Here is a 19,073-nt window from a genome sequence, read left to right on the forward strand (position 1 = left end):
ACCTAATACAAGATGCAACAAATAGAAGAACAAACAACTGGACGGGGGAAATTAAGTAGGGGAGAATGAGGTTAATGATAGGGATATGTGGTTACATAGATTAACTGTAAATACAGTAGCAAGTTTTCAATTGATTGTATGTTTAACATATGTATGTATAAAATCAGGAATAGTAATGATATCAGGAGTCCACACAGGACATCTACCAGTCCATTAGTAAATGCAGAAACACATATAGTGCACATCCTGAATTGAGGACACATTTAACCATGTGATGTACTTAAAGTAATGTAACAGGAGCAGCCTCATCCAGTGAGTACACAACATTTCTGCATGTCCAATTTAAGAGCCAATGTCTGAAAATTTGGGCCAAGGGATTGAACATTGATGAAAGGGTAGCAGGAAAGAAGGCAGAGTGTGGGAGGAGGGGGGACTTTTGAAGATATGTGTATAGTTTCCTTAAAACTATCTGGAAGCCTGGGAGGAGGGTGACTTGGGAAGGTTCTAGGCATAAGTGGTACAATGAAGCATAGAGGGAGAGACATGCACACACACTCAGCTTTATGGATAATACCATTATCCTGATAAAATTCCTTTTTCAATGTAAGAATAAAACAACTCTTACTGTGATTCTTTACCGTCTTCACATGGAAATAGTTGTTTGCATGGTGCTCTCTTTCTTCATATGTTTGATTTAACTTTTTAGAATGCAAATTCTAGAGGGCAAGGACTTTATCTGCAGATGCATCTGTACCGCCCCTTGGTACATTAGGGGCGCTGGTGTAATATAAATAATAGTTGCTGTAAAAAGGAATGACAAATGTAAATGACTTAGTGGCTGATTGTGGAAGCCATTTTCCAAGTCTGCAAGTGATATTTAATTAGCAGTCACAGCAAATAGTAAGGAGCAATGTAATCAGATTAAGTACCTAGACCATTAAGTACTTGGGCTAATAGATGGCAAATGCAGATAAGTGTTGAATAATAAGTCTCGTGGTAAAATGCACTAAAAATATCCTATTGAATATCTGCTAAATGGTAAAATGATATAGCATGCGGACTAAGAAGGAAGGTGGGAATTAAAGAGCACTTGAAATGGAAAATGGATGATCCCAGGTGGTAGGTTATAAATGAATATGTAGTAATCAAATATCGATAATAGTGATGGTGTCAACCTTATCTGCATTGCTTAATAACACAAGGTCTATTAGGATGTAAAATAACCACCCATGAGAAATGGAGGCATCCCTATTATTTGTAAAAGACTGGAAAAGGCACTAGAACACCACTAGGAAATGGATTAGTTATTTTAAGAGGTATTTGCTATATATCCAGCCTCTGTGATGTTATCCTCAAGAATTGGAAAAGTTTGGGTGGATAGTCAATGATTGTCAGTACTTCTTTGGCCTTGGATTGAGGGAGCAAATCTTGTGAGAAAAAGTTCTTCGGCACTTACAGTATTTGTTGGTACATCTTACTTTTGTAAAATAAACTGCCTTTGTCCTAGTGGTATCTCTTGCAAATCCAGATGAAACTAGGAAGTGTAGAGGTGTGCCGTGATAATTTTTAAAAATTAAACTAGCATTTTTCAACTTAACAAAATTGATTTTTGTCTTATGTTTTGGGCATAGAATCAGGTTGATTCTTGATTTCTAATCATTTCTCTGTTCTCTAATTATTATGATACATAATCTGCTGTTCTGTGGAATGGCCAACATACCATCATCAATTTGTCATTGGAGAAACAGTGCATAACCCAAACAGAAGAGTCCACTTTCTCAGTGACTTTGGGGCTGAGGCAGGATTGAAATATATTTAATCAATGTCACATGACTGTCTCAAAACCCAGAAATCCTAAATACTGAAATCAGATGGTTCACTAATACATGTATACTATTCTTTCCTTCCCAATAACAGGATGCTTGGAGAATCTCAAAATCATTCTGAGATCAGACATTTACATTGATAAGCAAATGACGACACATCATTGAAGGTGAAAAGCTACAGTATGTGTGTTTTATTCGGATGCTAAAAGTGCACAATCTGTGACTCTCAATGAATGTAATCTCTCTCTTTGACTTATGCTGAGAAGTTATGATGGGCGCTTGGCTCTCACTGACACACAACTGTGTCTAGACATCTCTTTTTTAATTTCCCCCCTACTACCGCAGTCCAAAGCTGATGACCTGTATTGAGATAGGAGGTGATCTTTATCCCATTATATTGTTAACAGCAGAGGTTCACTGTGCCTTTTCTCTCTTTCCCTTTCCCTGCCTCACTTAAGGGACTATTGAATTGCTGGGCAAGCAGCCAGCATAGATCTATCTCTCACGGCATGCAGGCTGTTCCTGGAAGCCTGCTTTCTCCTTATTTACAGTGAACTGAGCTTCGCTTCCAGAACTCCAAAAACCTCTTTGATTGGCAACCTTCGGGTGAAAAACACTTTAGATTAAAACTTCAAGCTATTTTAAAAAATTCTTATAGGATATTGCCTGATTTTTTCCATTCAAATCTGACATGCTAATTTAGCCAACACAATGTGGAGGCCATTCAGAAACCCATGGGTTGCCCTTTACACATTGCCAGATGAGCCAAGATGGAGTTGGGCACACTGTGCACATGTAAAAATTAAATCTCTCTCTTCACAAGTGTTGTGGAAAACAGCAGCACTCACACGACACATTGTTGAGTGTATCTCTCAGAGAAGGCACGTCATGTCTTTGAGGTGCCACTGCAGCAGGTGCACCATATGAGATGACAATTGCTATAGTGCATAGTTCCTATGTTAAATAGAGCAAAGCTTCATGTGCTGCATCCACATAACATTTCCTCGAAGACAGGCAGGCACACCTCCTCCAGTATTCCCAGGGAGGTTAAAATTTTGCTTCTCGTATTTGAGTGCAGGGGACTGGACTAGATGACCTCTCGAGGTCCCTTCTAGTCATAAAATTCTATGATGATGACTTATGTACTTTTCTTTTTCATGAGTTCACTGTAACCCATGTCCCGTCGCTACCTGACTCTCTCCACTTTTCAGTCTGTAGACTCCAGAGGTGTGAAATCAGAGACACTAAATAGAAGGTACAGTCCTGTGAGAAAAAGAAAGCGAGGGCAAGGTAGCTTCATGTCTTATCAGGGGCTGGTGCAGCCCTCAGCATAAGCAAGAGCAGTTTTGGGGACTGCTTTAATTTATGGCAGCCTTACCTGGACTGCCTATGTGCTTCTTTGCTTTGGCACAAAGTGCTATGTGCACACCCCAGATCCACTATCAGCCATGCATAAGCCTGCTTACATCAACCTCATGGTGATCCTCCCCTGGGGGAATTCTTCTCCAGATGTAGTGTCCCCTTTATATTACTATATATACCACTGGAGCAGCATATGGTGGCAGAATGGGGACGAGACCAGGGCTGGCCTTACCATAAGGCGAAATGAGGCGGCCACCTCAGGTTCCAGACCATGGGGGGCCGCCACTAGGACCCAGAGTGTAGAAAATTATGTCTGCTGCTGGTGCATATGTATTCTCTCTGCTCTAGATGCACAGAGATGGTGGAGTGCTGTGCTGGAGGAAGGAGGGCACAGGAAACATAACAGGCAGGCAAGAGACAAGGTGAGAAGGAATAACAGAAAACAGCAGGAGCTGCAGAGAGAGAGAAAGAGGGAAGAGGAGGAGCAGCCTCTTATGTACCTTGCTAGCACCCCTGGGAGCCTGGACTGATTAACACAAGCTTTTCAGGGAGCTTCCTGTTTCCTGCTGCTTCCCTGAACCTGCTTGAGTAGAACAGGCAGTCAACTGAAGTAATAGGAACCAGTTAGGCCCTTAAGACACCGATATCTTCCCTCACTCAGGCCCTGCTACCAGTCTGCTTATTTGTCCCCTTCAGCTGAGTGTTGAGAGCCACTATAGGTGGTACAGAACATCAGTCATGAGTGAAAGAAGGAAAATGCCCCTCTGGGGCAGCATTCAGAAAAAGCAAGCAAGCAAAGGAAGTTTTTCTGTCTAAGCAGGAAGGAGCTCTCCTGAGATACATAGACACAAATGTTCATGTTGAACCTTCCGGCCCCAGTGAGGATGTGAGTGGTGAGGAGATGCCTGATCTTCCAGTTAGTCAGAATGCAGGTGACCTAGCAGCTACTGAATCATCCATATCTCCATCTCAAATGGATGTAATCATGCACATTCCTGAAGAAAAGTGTAAATCAGAGAAGAGTGTGGTGGAAGCACAAGAAACAGCTGCTGCTGAGTTTAGTTTCTTAAATCTAGATGATCCAGACCTGTGGACCCACTTGAGCAATAGCCTGAGGGACTTCCTTGTACAGCATGGGCCACAGCAAGTGAAAAACTTCATGTTCCCCAAAGACAATGAAAACAGAAGTTTCCATCCAACACATTACTGGCGTGAAATCCCCAATGGTGACAAAGCGGAGAGGCCATGGCTTATGTACTCAAAAACCCAGAATGCTGCACACTGTTTTGTTGCAAACTCTTCCAGTTTAATGTTCCAGGCACATTGGGTTCTACAGGAACTAAGGACTGGAAAAATCTGGCTAGAAATCTGGCATGCCATGAGAAGGCAGCAAATCACCAGAGAGCATTCCATAGGTGGAAAAAGCTTGAGATGAGACTAAGGTTAAAGGACACCATAGATGATCAGCATCAATAGAAGGTTGCATCAGAGTCTCTTTACTGGCAAAATGTTCTGAAAAGGCTCATTGCCATTGTGAGAATGCTTGCTACCCAAAACCTAGCACTGCATGGCACTTCAGATCAGCTGTATATGCCAAACAATGGAAACTTCCTTAAAACTGTGGAGCTGATGGCTGAGTTTGATGCTGTACTCCAGGAGCATCTAAGAAGAGTCACCACCCAAGAAATGTACGCACACCACTACCTTGGAAAAACAATTCAAAATGAGATCATACAGTTACTGGCAACAAAAGTCAAACAGAAGATTGTGGCAGGTCTGAAGTCAGCAAGATATTACTCTGTTGTTCTGGACTGGAGATTCAAAGCATCTATGTATTTTTCTCTGCATCAACTCATTGATGGCAAATTTTGAAGCAACATCTGGGAAAATCCTCTCTGACACTTAAATCACCGAGTGCCACACGATGGGAAAGTCGAGTGGAGGTGATAAAGCCTATCAAACATCAAATTGGGAACATAGATGATTCCATAGTTGCCATTATGGGGGATAACGCTTTGACAGGAACTGTTCATGGGAGAACAGTGGCAGAGAGAAATGGAATCACCAGAAACACTTAACTTCAAATTTCTGTGTGGCTTAGTGTTGTAACATGACATACTGTTTGAAATAAATGTTGTAAGGAAGAGTCTCCAAGGTGTTGACCTTGATATATCTAGAGCAATGGAACAACTGGACAAAGCAAAGTCATATTTACAGTCTTACTGGTCAGAAGAGGGATTTCAAAACATTCTGAAGAGTGCACGGAAGTTGGCAGAGGAAGTTCACACTGAAGCTGTTTTCCCACTCATTCAAGAATACAAGAGTCAACGAAGAAGACATTTTGATTACGAGGCCTGGGATAATCCCATAAGAGACCCCAAACAACAATTCAAAATTGAATTCTTTAACCAGGTGCTAGATTGTGCAATACAGTCAGTTGAAGAATGTTTCATGCAGTTCAAGGAACACAGCTGTATATTTGAGATGTCATATGATAGTCCAAAACTCCTCACTGTACCAGCAATGCAGGGCACTGGAGACAGTGTTGACACATGATGGCATGCACAATATTGTTGCGAGTGATTTAGGTGATGAACTGAAAGCCCTTTCAAGATACATTTCAGCAGGATCAACTCCAAAGGCTGTTCTGGAATATATGTGCACAAATAAGATAACCACCCTCTTTCCAGATGTTTTTGATGCTCTGTGTATACTTCTAACACTTCCTGTAACAGTTGCCAGTGGAGAATGCAGCTTCTCCAAGCTGAAGTTAATAAAAACACATCTACACTCCACAATGACAGAGGAGAGGCTAGTCGGCTTTGCAACAATCTCAGTAGAGCATGAGCTGGCCCAAACTGTGGACCTTTGGCAGGAAGCAGTGCAAATCTTTGCAACCAAGAAGGCACAGAAAGCACTACTTTAATTATTCAAACAGATAAAAATGCCAGTGTTTACTGTGCAGACAAGAAAAGTTGTATTTGCTGTTCAGGTGTTTGAAAGTTAAGTGTTGTTTAAAATTTTTGAACAAGGCATGTGAAGTTGTTAGTTCTCCTTTATTGGGGATAGGTAGCAGAGCAGAACCATGAGAGGAGTAGAACAGGAAGAAGGCAGAATTGAGACCTTTCAAAGTTTTGGCCCAAGTGAGGAGGCATGGGGGTATGGTTTGAGCCCCGCCTCAGGTACCAAAATGTTGTAGGCCAGCCCTGGGCCAGACTCAACCCCAAGGTGTTTTCTGACACAAAATAATGTCTCTTCTGTTGGAATAAATATTTTCCTTATTTTTTTTTAAATGCCAGCAAAGTATTTTGTTTAAAACTCATGTTTGCATCAAAAAAATCACATTGGACATAATGCCCTTGTTGTATTAATCAGCACATATTTATCCTCGGATTAACCTTAAATAGCAATTTAATGAAAGGTTGCATTAGAGAAAGTTTAAGATTGGACTAAAAACTAAATAGAGGCTGTTGCATCAGTGTTGTCAGTTCTCCTTAGTCTTAGTTATAAGCACGGAATCACCATAAGATTGTTTTCAGGCATATAGAGCAATAATCATAGATGGGTTTACTTAAGCAATAACATGTAAGGTTTAGGGGATTTCCTGGGCAATGATGATCGACTTGTGTCAGTGCAGAGCGGTGACATCACCATCAGCGCCATGTTGTAATGACTAATGCAGTTTCATATACAGGCCATATCAAGAAAAATAATGTTCTCTGCTGTTCGTTCAGTAGCCAGTCAGTTTCATGAACCAACTCTCAGTTTCATTTAACTTAAGTTTGTAAACCAAAATAACTAAGCTTATGATAATTGGTAATATTTTGGCACTCCTAAAACTTAATGAGTGGAGTATTTCACATGTTTATAATTTAGACTGGCAACTTTACATCTAAATATTGACATAATTGCATGCATTTGCCTTTCTTTCTATGAAGCACTTAGCAAACCTTGACTTCTGAAAGCTGATGTCTCTGATTTATTTTGAAATGATAATGATAGGCATTTCATTTTTCCACTTGCCAGTTTTTGTTTTAATTTAATATAATCTGTACATAATTAAGAACATGCACCTTTGATGGATCAACTATTAGGTGAAATCTGGTAGTTACTATAGGTCTGATTTACAGATAAACTGGTGCCCACAGCTCAGTCAGTGAGAGCTGTACATGCTTAGCACCTTCAAAAATCAGCCCATATGTGTCCAATTCGTCACTTGTTTGGCAAGCATTGGGAACTTTGCCTGAGAAAGGAGTGCTGAATAGGTACTATTGGGAAAATCATGGTCCCATAAAAGTCAATAGCAAAACTCCAGGTGACTTCAGTGAAGCCCAAGTTTAACCCAATGTGTTCAGTGAGTCGCGTTTTGATACACCTTGGTTTACTGTTGAGTGTGGTCTCATTTTGTTGTGTGGATTAACCGTGTATGCATATGAATAATCTATAATCATCACTAAGGCTACAATTTACACATGGGTATTTTTAGTAAAAGTCATAGACAGGTCACTGGTGTGAATGTCTGTTTATTGCCCAAGACCTGTCCATAACTTTTACTAAAATTACTCATGACTAAATCATAGCCTTAGTGATGATTACAGATTATTCATATATTTACACGGTCAATACACACAACAAAATGAGACCTCATTCAACAGTAAACCAAAGAGTATCAAAACATGACTAACTGAACACTAATTATGGAGGAGCTATTCTCGGTGGGGCTGCTGGTGGGGATCTGCTGCTCTAGGGGGAGGACTAGGGGTTGCTGCTGGAGTGGGAGGCAGGGCTAGTGGCACCAGCTGCCAGATGCCACCCCAGGACTACTGGGCAGCGGCCTGTGCAGCTGGCCCCAGGGCCACTCAAGCAGCAGCCAGTGTGGAGTCACCTGAGCGGCTGACTGCAGAGTCGCTCCAGCAGTGACTGGTGTGGCTGTCCCCAGGGCTACCTGAGCAGCTGGCCACAAAGCCAGCTGCTTGGGCAGCCATGGGGTCAGCCACACTGTAGAAGTTACAAATCATGGAAAGTCACAGAATCCATTATTTCTGTGACCTTCATGACAGACGTAGAGCCTTAATCATCACTCAGTGAGATATTATATTGCTACAAATATGCTACAAAAATCATTTTCACGGTTTTCCTGCAGTTCATACAACACATTTCTGTTCATAAAAGATCTCTCACTTGACATGAAGCAAATGCAGTACAGTAGCAACCAGGTTGGTACCTGTTAGTAGCACTTTTCACTACATTGGTGCTAGCCAGTATTATTACTAACCAACTTTGGCATCAGTGGTAAAGAAATTGTTCTCTAGGAATACACTGGTTAAAATTCAGTCAATAAAATAAGTATGTGGGTAGTAATAATCCCTCTTAAAAAGAAACCTAAACACAATCAGGGCTGACTCCAGGCACCAGCACAGGAAGCAGGTGCTTGGGGCGGCACATCCACGTCCTCGGTGGGAATTCAGTGGTGGGTCCCTCGGTCTCTCTCGAAGGGAAGGACCAGCCACCAAATTGCCACTGAGCTGCCGCTGATCGCAGCTTTATCTTTTGTTATTTTCCTTCACCGCTTGGGGCAGCAGAAAAGCTGCATCTCCACAAATGACATGATACTGTGCTCTTCCGTACAACACATTTCAACACATCTCTTGTGAAAACCTGTTTGTTTAAAAAAAAACTTTAGTCATGATTGCAGTTAGTCACTATTTCAGTAATCTGTTTTTTAAATGAATCCTTCGCACTCTCCAAACTATATTGCTTTCCATCCAAGAATATCAAAACATTTAAAAATGTTAAGTTAATTATACCTCATTGTACTCCTGTGACGTAGGGAAATATTTTAATAACAATTAATTTTAGGTCAATTATTTAACCAACTGTAACCAGCAGCGGCTTAGACTAGAGTTTAGAAGAACTCAAGACTCCTAGAGTCGCTCTATACCCACGAAATCATACTTAACACCAGACTTGAATCAAGCATACAAAAATATTGCATTTAGCCTTGTCTCTGTTAATTAATTATTTGTGAACTCACTTTGTCTTTTACAAGTTGTTAATTATTCAAAATTGATGTATACTTTATGTGGAAAACATTTCAGAGTGGGTCATTTGCATAGTGTTCTCAGCTCTGATTATTCTGGGGTATGATAGGTCATCAGAGTCATATGGTTTTCTTTAAGCTCTTCACCTGAGTGATTGAGTACTTTTATAAAGAAGCGGAAGGAAATCAAAGTGACTTTCAAGTTACATGACCGAGTCTTGTGCAAACCTTCACTCTGACGAATCTGCACAAATATTCCTGAGACTTTTGCTGCCAGTGAATCAAAAAACATCAAATAATCATTTACTGAAAACTAACAGAAAGGGATATGAATTACAATCAAAGTGAATTCATGAGTCCGAATTCTCTGCTGATGTCAGTCAATGCAGCTCCATTTAAGTCAGTAGAGCTATCTTGGTTTAGACCTGCTGAAGCTTTGGTCCATGACTTCTATGCAAATAAATATTTGAAATTATTTTTTTCCCAACTCATCTCAACACTACCCCTTCCACACACTGTCCCACTCACACAACTGTGGAAGATTATTGAAGTTTAAGTTCAGACATCAATATTAACTTTTGTACTAAGTACATCAAGCCCTGTCTAAACTTATTGTGATTAATAGTGTGGCTGTACTATGTGTAGTGGAAAATATTGACAGAAAATGTCAAAACAAAATTGGGATTTTCATACTGGATCCTAATCCTTGCCTGCTTTTTATTTATCACAGTCTCATTCCCATGCTATGCCACTTAAGATATCACATACATCTCAATATTTGGGTATCAGTAATTCCCACCTTGTTTGGACATAGATGAAAGAAATTCAGGAGAGTCAATACATCAATAGATTTGCTAATCCTTTCCAGTATTGATACTTTTTTCGTTTCCTAGAAAGGACCTCATACAGCTTTAGTCACGGTAGAAGTTAATTACATCAAACCAGTAACAACTTTAAGTATGTTAAATGTTCCTTTCCATACGGAAAAAAAAATCTAGAGTTTATAGTCTTTTTATTCAATATTTGAATTTCTTTTAAAAACAGTGTTAATGTTTCTGCTTGAAGAACCTCTTCTATTTTCACTGCATACATAATTGCATGTATGAAAAGTAAGTAAAATAGCACCTGCTGTAGTTGTGACTGTTGTCTCTAGGGACCTAATGTTTCAGAGACAAGCTGAGAATTGGGGTGATAAGATCAAGGAATTTTATTAATCTCCTTCAGCTCTTAAATGGATTGTTTTAAATTACATAGATGTCTGTGAAAACAAGACATTCTATGACACCTACAGGACAGGTAACCATATGGTACAGTAGCTCAGTTTTCAAGTGCTATAAAAACTCGAGTTTTGAAGGAACCACATAGGGCATTGATTATTCTACAGTTAATATGCAGCCAAAAAAACCAGGACAAATGAAATATAATGACATGCAGTGGCCCTTTGTCATGATCCTTGGATCATCAGAATTCTAGGTATCATGTGGATTCTGTCAACAAACTAATGTCTTCTGAGTAGGAGTACTGTACACAAGGTCTACCTGTTGTCTCTATGACAATAATGTCCCCGATAAGCCATGCCAAGAAAAATGACCAGAAGCAGATTTCCTCCAGCTATTATTTGTATTTGAAATATTTTTCTTGATAATGCTGGAAAACTGATGTGCCTGAGTCTAGCCAGCCAAGGTTTGATCAAAGAAATGTAAGATTCATGTGCAGCTCTTCTGTTAATCTAATTAGGAGCATTTTCATATTTACTTACAGCATACTTAAGACATTGGCCTTGGCATCAGTTTTTTCATGAAAAGTTTAGGTGCTATAAAGCAAGTCAGAGCCAAGATTTTTTTTCCTGTTGCTCATGTTAATGAATTCTCTTCTCTCTTTCTTAGAGAGCTGACATAGGGATTTCTGCTTTAACCATTACCCCTGATCGGGAAAATGTGGTAGATTTCACAACCCGTTACATGGACTACTCAGTGGGTGTGCTACTTCGAAAGGCTGAGAAGACAGTGGACATGTTCGCCTGTTTGGCACCATTTGACCTCTCCCTGTGGGCCTGCATAGCCGGCACTGTGCTTCTGGTAGGACTACTGGTCTACCTTTTGAACTGGCTCAACCCACCACGCCTGCAGATGGGATCAATGACTTCTACAACGCTGTACAACTCCATGTGGTTCGTTTATGGATCCTTTGTGCAGCAAGGTAAGAAGCAAAATTTATCTTTAGCACAGAGGAAAGTATACGTGCTATTCCAGCTATCATGGATTCTTATGACTCCTCTTATGACTCCTGGGTGGCTTAGAAGCATCCGTGAGGTCTAAGCCTTTGACATGCAGAAGCCTTCTGTATGTGTGGTGAAAAGCTCAGAATCGCTACATGCCAGCCTGTTTTACTTTGTGTTTGTCTAATTCCATAAAAGGCAACGTCTGTCACCACAACTCTCAGAGCAGAGTAATTCTAATCTTTTACTAGCAGGTTACTCATAAATACTGTTCATAATAAGTTCTGATGCCAAATCAGACAGAAAATCTTTGATGGTAGCTTTGGGTCTAAATTCAGAATCTTCACCTGTGCACTAGGGTCCTGATACTATGTCTACCGCTGACTCATCTCAATATTTCTGTGACTTTTTTAGTCTCACCAAGGTGTTTTTGATCTTATTGGATACTTTCTCCGTCTCCTATAGCATTCTGATTGACTAAGGTTACTCCTTAGTGTCATTTTTACTCTGTTTCTTCAAACCCGTGCCTCTTGGGCAGAAGTTTAGTCAGATATCCCTGAAGGATCGCAGACTGCTGACCCAGACTTAATAGATAAACTTTGTGCCTCTATGTCTTAATGTTCTGACATAGAAATTAGAGGTTAACACTACTACAAACCAGAATCAGAAAACCAAATCAAATACTGGCTCTCGAAAGGAACGTAGAAGATTCAGAAAACTAAAAATAGTTGGACCAGTGGAACAACAGCCTTTAGCATTTGTACGTGCAGTCTTTCATGGGTCAGTACAGGCACAATAGATGCACATGTCTGCTAATCGATAGAGCATCTGCTGTATAAACAACTATCACTGTTGCAGTCTCAAAGCTCCCACACAGCTTGTGGACTTAAGCTTGAACCTGGATGAAATTCTATATATAAAGTGCCTTCCATTGACTTTGGTATTATGAAATGGAATATTTTAGAAATTGCATTATTCTCCCCTTTGGTAGTTGTCCAGATGGTCATGGCGCATGAGATACCCCATGATACAGAAAGAACCCAGTTTGACTTTCAGATTCCAGCTTGAGTTTGCAGAGTTGACAGTTAAGAAAAACAACTTCTGTTTACTGAACAAATTTGATAAGGACTCACTGAGACACAAGATCCCCTCTGCCACCTTAACCACTCAAGCACAGCTCTTGACATGGGCAGTGAAGTTTTTCCCAAATAACATGCTGCCCACAGCAGAGGCATCAATTGCACCTTTCAGATGGAACCCATTTTTAATGGATGGTGTGTATCCATGGGATTATTCCTTGATATTGACCCTACCTCCTGTACCCCATCCCTAACATCCTTAATTCCCTGTGATCCCCTAAAGCTGCATATTAAACCTTTCAAAGAGGCAAAGTTTGTTTAATTATCCACTTCAAGTGCATGAATTATCTAAATGGTCCACTTTAGCCCTTCCACATAAGTCTCTGCTCCCCAATGTATTGACTTGTTTTAGGGTCATAGCTCTTTTTGAGGCCATGACCCTCTGTTTGGTGCAGATAAAGAAAAAATTCCCAGCCACTCTTGTGATCCATATTAAACCAATATAAAAGGGCAGGAAGGGGAAAGAATGAGCACTGGAAGGGAGCATGGAGGGTGGAGTGTGAGAGCCACAAATGAACGAGACAGAAACAAAATAGTCCAGATGACAGATGGGCAGAGTTGTTGGAAAGAGTGAAGAAAGGACATTTCCTCAGGAGATTCACAAGCACGACTTTTGCTGATAGGATGAGGAGCGTGAGGAATTACTCAGTATGAATAAAAGCCACAGGAGGGACATGATGGCTGATAGCACAAAAACTAGTGTGGGAGGCATGCAGAGAAAGCCCACAAGCTTGGAAAGCCGAGAGAGGCTTTTACTTGAAAAGAGAGAGCTTACCCCACCATGTGGATTTTCAGCACACACTTCTCATAATCCTCTGTGAGAAGTGTGAATGTTCCTTTTGTTTCTGTTGCATGTATAGAGTCAAGGAAGACATGTCTCCTTCAAATAGCAGGTGGAAGGACACCCTTAATTTGGAAGAAGAGAAAAAGACATGAATTTAATAGGGTTGATAGAAGAATATATGATGTTTACAGATTGATTTAATCATGAAGACTCAGAGGGCCTCAGGATTCTTGTGCAATAGCAAGAGGAGATTCATTTGTAATGTCGCCCTGTATTTCACATTCAATTTGTATGTAACAAAAACTGCATTAGCTGAAGTTCTATTATTTACCAACCCTAGTGAATACAGGAAATAATGAAGGTAATTTCCATTGACAGATTAACTGGCTATAGCGGTAGGTTTGCCTTCTGCAGTGACTCGTCATCCACTTTTCATGCATCAAGGAAGTTGCAGGATTTATTTGTTTTAGAATAGCAAATCTGTTGCTGTTAATTGTGATTGACACATCTTAACCAAGGTAGCATAGGACATTTAAATACTGTCATGTTCACTTAAGAAGTCCTTCGGCTGCTGATTTAAAACATGACAAGGTACTCATTTCTATTATCAAAGCAAACAGACACAAATATTTATATGTCCTGCACTGAAAGAAACAAAGCTGCTAGAGCTTTGCAAGCACTGTATTTTTTCTTAGGCCAACCAAACATGTCCTGGCTTCTTTTTTTCACGTTTTAAGTAAACTAAAGATACTTGAGCACAGAGGCTGATTCCAGGCTTAAGCACAGGTTTAAATGAAAAACAGGCCTTTAGAATAAAAATAGATGTTATGTTTTAACAAACTGTGTACTCTATTTAGATTAGAATAGAAGGAACTACTTTCACCAGTTAATTCTAAACTAACTAAAACCTGTGCCGCTTATACAATAGCTATGGTCAGTTGTAATAATTTGTATTTTATTTTAAGTTTAGCTTGCTGATGTGCCTTTCAAATCCCATTTGTCAGTTTTAACCTTTGCACTTCCACAAGCTCAAAAACACAGGCGAAAATAAACACGTTATTACCCTACACTAGAATCAAATGGATAAGTCTGATGGTTGAACTGTGACTGTGAATTAATTTAATCTTTAGTGACAAAAATTTAGGTTTTTTAAGTGTTTCCTGAAAGGCAAACAATGAAGCAAAATGTGCAACTCTATTCACTTTTAATGAGTTACACAAGTGTAACTGAAGGCATAATTTAGCATTCAGAACATTTTTTGCTGGTCATGATGCACGAGCTAATACATGACACAGAAAGAACCCAGTTTGACTTTCAGATCCCAGCTTGAATTTGCAGAGTTGTCAGTTAAGAAAAACAACTCTTGTTTAGTGAGCAAATTTGACTGGACTCATTGAGACACAAGATCCCCTCTGTCACCTTATATCAGAGGGGTAGCCTTGTTAGTCTGGATCTGTAAAAGCAGCAAAGAATCCTGTGGCACCCTATAGACTAACAGACATTTTGGAGCATGAGCTTTCGTGGGTGAATACCCACTTCCTCAGATGCATGTAGTGGAAATTTTCAGGGGCAGGTATATATATGCAAGCAAGCTAGCGATAACGAGGTTAGTTCAGTCAGGGAGGATGAGGCCCTCTTCTAGCATTTGAGATGTGAAAACCAAGGGAGGAGAAACTGGTTTTGTAGTTGGCAAGCCATTCACAGTCTTTGTTTAACCCTGAGCTGATGGTGTCAAATTTGCAGATGAACTGAAGCTCAGCAAAAGCAGCAAAGAATCCTGTGGCACCTTATAGACTAACAGACTTTTTGGAGCATGAGCTTTCGTGGGTGAATACCCACTTCGTCAGATGCATATAGTAGAAATTTCCAGGGGCAGGTGTGTGTGTATATATATATATATATATGCAAGCAAGCTAGAGATAAAGAAGTTAGTTCAATCAGGGAGGATGAGGCCCTGTTCTAGCAGTTGAGGTGTGAAAATCAAGGGAGGAGAAACTGGTTCTGTAGTTGGCAAGCCATTCACAGTCTTTGTTTAATCCTGAGCTGATGGTGTCAAATTTGCAGATGAACTGAAGCTCAGCAGTTTCTCTTCGAAGTCTGGTCCTGAAGCTTTTTTGCTGCAGGATGGCCACCTTAAGGTCTGCTATAGTGTGGCCAGGGAGGTTGAAGCTCAGCAGTTTCTCTTTGAAGTCTGTCACCTTAGCCACTCAAGCTCAGCTCTTAACTTTGGCCTTTAAGTTTTTCCCAAGTAATGTACTGCCCACAGCCCAGGCATGAACTGCACCTTTTGGATGGAACCTGTTTTTCAATAGATGGTGTGTATCCCAGAATGCCATTTTTACAGTCTTTTTCCAGAGTAGAAATGTGATTTAACAGGAAGATCTAATTCCCTTGTGTGTTGTGTTCTAACACCTCCATCTTTTTGTGGGCTAATGAGGTTAAACAGCTTGTTAGTAGGCCTCTGGGCTTATGAAACATGTTATGCTGTGCCCTGTTTGTTGAAAGAAACCATAAAGTGGAAAATAAATGGTTCCGGGAGTGAATGGACAATGCACCTATTCTACCAGGAATAGAGAGGTGTGTAGTACAGTCCATCAATAGGCAGAACACTCCTACTATGTGGATTATGGGGCTGCTATATGGGTTTTGTCTCTTGCTCATTTGTCCTGAACCCCTGACAGAAAGAGCCACAAAGATTAAACAAAAACAAAAAACAATATAAATTGAGTCAAAATCTTTCCAACTTATCTATGCATGAGAGGCTTCATTGGTGAGTTAGTTTGGTTTTAAACCTGAACCATTCACACAACACTGATGCAGACCATTTTTATGTTTCCAGTTATTGAACAGCAAATCCGCATCCAGTGTATTAAAATACCTTACCTTACCACTACATATATCCATTGTACTTGATCTCTAATAAAATTCATTACCTCCCCACAGTATAATGTGATGTGTCAAAGGGAGAAATAATTTAGTGCTCTTGGCCAACTAGTGGCATGGGTTGAGTTACACTAAAAATAAATGCTGATCAGTTCATAGCTCTGTGCAGTTCAACCAGGCATGACCATTTGTAACAACACCCTTCTCTCTGTAAGCACTTTATTACCTTTGGATTTGCCTTACACGGCATGGCCTGACTAAAAATAGAGGAAATGAATAGATTCAGATTGTAGAGAATTTCAAATTTACGGTGAACTATAGCTTCATGATTGTTGAATTTATTCTTTCTGACTTGCTCATATTCAAGGCAAACTACCAAGTGGCAGAAGACTCACATAATCTATCACAAAACCTCATATGAATGGAAATATTTTAACGGGTTAATGTTTAATTCAGTAAAAACAGGCGGTTTTAGTTGCTGTTATGGGTTGTTTTGTGTGTGCGTTCACAATTTCCTCTGTAGCATTGGAAACCTACTTGCAACAGAATTCAGGGGTTACAAAGCTCAGGGGACGTGACATAAAAGCAGGGCCCTAACCCTGGCCTCTCTACTCCAGGACTCTTTGTCTCTGCCTTCTCTGTTCTTTCTCTGTCTCCCCACTCCTCACATTTTCCCTTCCATGCTGGTATGCCCCCATCTCTGGACTCCCATTGATGCTCCCTATTTCTGCTGCCTTCATCTTTGTTATCCCTTCTACCCCTATTTTTGCTGAGAGGTGCACTTGAAGTGCACAGCTCACCCTGTAGCCATGACATACGTGTTAAAAATATCCCATGAAGGTCTTAATGCTACTGCTTATAACAGTGTTGTGAAATAAATGATCTGGAAGCTTCACAGATTTGCCGTGTTTATGGCTTTTAGTTCCAGGGCCGCCCAGAGGATTCAGGGGGCCTGGGGCAAAGCAATTTCGGGGGCCCCTTCCATAAAAAAAATTGCAATACTATACAATACTATATTCTCGTGGGGACCCCTGTGGGGCCCAGCACAAATTGACCCACTTCCTCCCCCCTCCCATGGGCGGCCCTGGGAAAAATAAACCTTCTTCATCTTGGCACAAACCCAGTTTTGAGAAAACTTCTTTACAAGGTATCACTGGTTGTCTGCATCAGCTAGAGCTAAAAGGCACTAAAGCTCATTAAAAGGGTGGGACAAATATTTTCTGTCAAAACTTTTTCTGGATTGAAAACTAGGGGTTTTTAAAAAGCAGAAAAAAATCACGGACAATGTCTGCTTTCCTTCAAAATTTGTTGTGGTTTTTTAATTGAAAAGCTGAAATTAGTCTGCCAAAACCTGAACATGGTTTGGGGTTTCAGAAGTGTGTGGCCAAATATTTGCTGCTTGCTGTGTTTGATTGTTTAAAGAAACAATAAAAAAATTCTGCTTAAAAAAAAAATTCCAAAACTTTTGAACCACCTCATCTTGTAACCAAACACCTGAGCCCATCCACTCAGAGATTTTTCCAGGTTTCTGATACTCTGCTGGCTTCCTTGACTCATATCCGTCTCCATGACTTTGGGTTCATTTAGGTTAGAACATAAGAACAGCCATACTGGGTCAAACCAAAGGTCCATCCAGCCCAGTATCCTATCTACCGACAATGATCAATGCCAAGTGTCCCAGAGAGAGTAAACCTAACAGGTAATGATCAAGTGATCTCTCCCCTGCCATCCATCTCTACCCTCTGACAAACAGAGGCTAGGGACATCATTCCTTACCTATCCTGGCTAATAGGCGTTGATGGACTTAACCACTATGCACTTATCTGTTTCCTAGAGACTGATTCCATGGGGTTTCTCACAAACTGGAGACAGTTACTGTGGGTTTGTCTTTAGTATAACTTATGTACATACTCCATGAACTGAGCTTGTTCCAGAATCTGGGAGGAGCCTATGTTGTGAAAACTGAAATGCTCAAAATAGCACATTTATGTGAATGGACACAGGGTGCTAAAATTAAATTAACCCAGGGATTCTCAAACTGGGGATCAGGACCCCTCAGGGAGTCACAAGGTTATTACTAGGGGTCGCGAGCAGTCAGCCTCCACCTCAAACCCCATTTTGCCTCCAGCATTTATTATAATGTTAAATATATAAAAAAGTGTTTTTAATTTATAAGGGGGGGGTCACACTCAGAGGTTTTCTATGTGAAAGGAGGCACCAGTATAAAAGTTTGAGAACCACTGAATTAACCCCTCTGGAGCCTCAGGGAATGCAGGGGAGAGGGGGTCTCCCTTGGTAAGGTTGGTAAGGATATTGCTCTTCTCATGTGATCCCTCCCCCAGTGGCTAATTTTAAATGAAACTACCCTCCCCTGACATGAATCTCCCTATAGCACTGAAATTATATGTAGATAATAATTTGGCATTTGAGAAGTGAAAGGGATGGTAGCCCTAATGGAAAAGCTAACAGCTTGGCTCTTCTGCAAGCCTCAAACTGCTCAATGAGCTTTAGGGTAAGGAAGGCTGGGCCTCCCAAACAGCCTGGCCCTGCCCCCTATCTGACCCCCACCCACTTCCTGCCCCCAGCTGCCCGCCCCCCCTCAGAATCGCCAACGCATCCTGCTCCTTGTCCCCTCATCATCCCCCAGAGATCCCCCCCAACCACCACCCCAGGACCCCACCCCTGCTCCCTGTCCCCTGACTGCCCCAACCCCTATCCACCCCCCCGCTGAGTCCTGACAGACCCCCGGAATGCCCACAATCCAAGCCCCCCATTCCCTGTCCCTTGACTGCCCCTCCAACCTCTGCCCCCTCCCTGTTCC

General features: G+C 40.9%; 1 protein-coding gene across 1 annotated transcript in view; it reads left to right on the forward strand.

The window, feature by feature from the left end:
- The window catches only part of GRID2 (glutamate ionotropic receptor delta type subunit 2), a 1,109,147-nt gene that overhangs the window by 868,222 nt on the left and 221,852 nt on the right, over window positions 1-19,073 (forward strand). The window contains exon 11 of the mRNA XM_050944015.1: window positions 11,115-11,427. Coding sequence (XP_050799972.1) covers window positions 11,115-11,427 — 313 coding nt within the window. The remainder of the gene's footprint in view (window positions 1-11,114; window positions 11,428-19,073) is intronic.

The sequence above is a fragment of the Gopherus flavomarginatus genome, chromosome 3, assembly GCF_025201925.1.
Source record: "Gopherus flavomarginatus isolate rGopFla2 chromosome 3, rGopFla2.mat.asm, whole genome shotgun sequence".
Taxonomy (NCBI): Eukaryota; Metazoa; Chordata; order Testudines; family Testudinidae; genus Gopherus; species Gopherus flavomarginatus.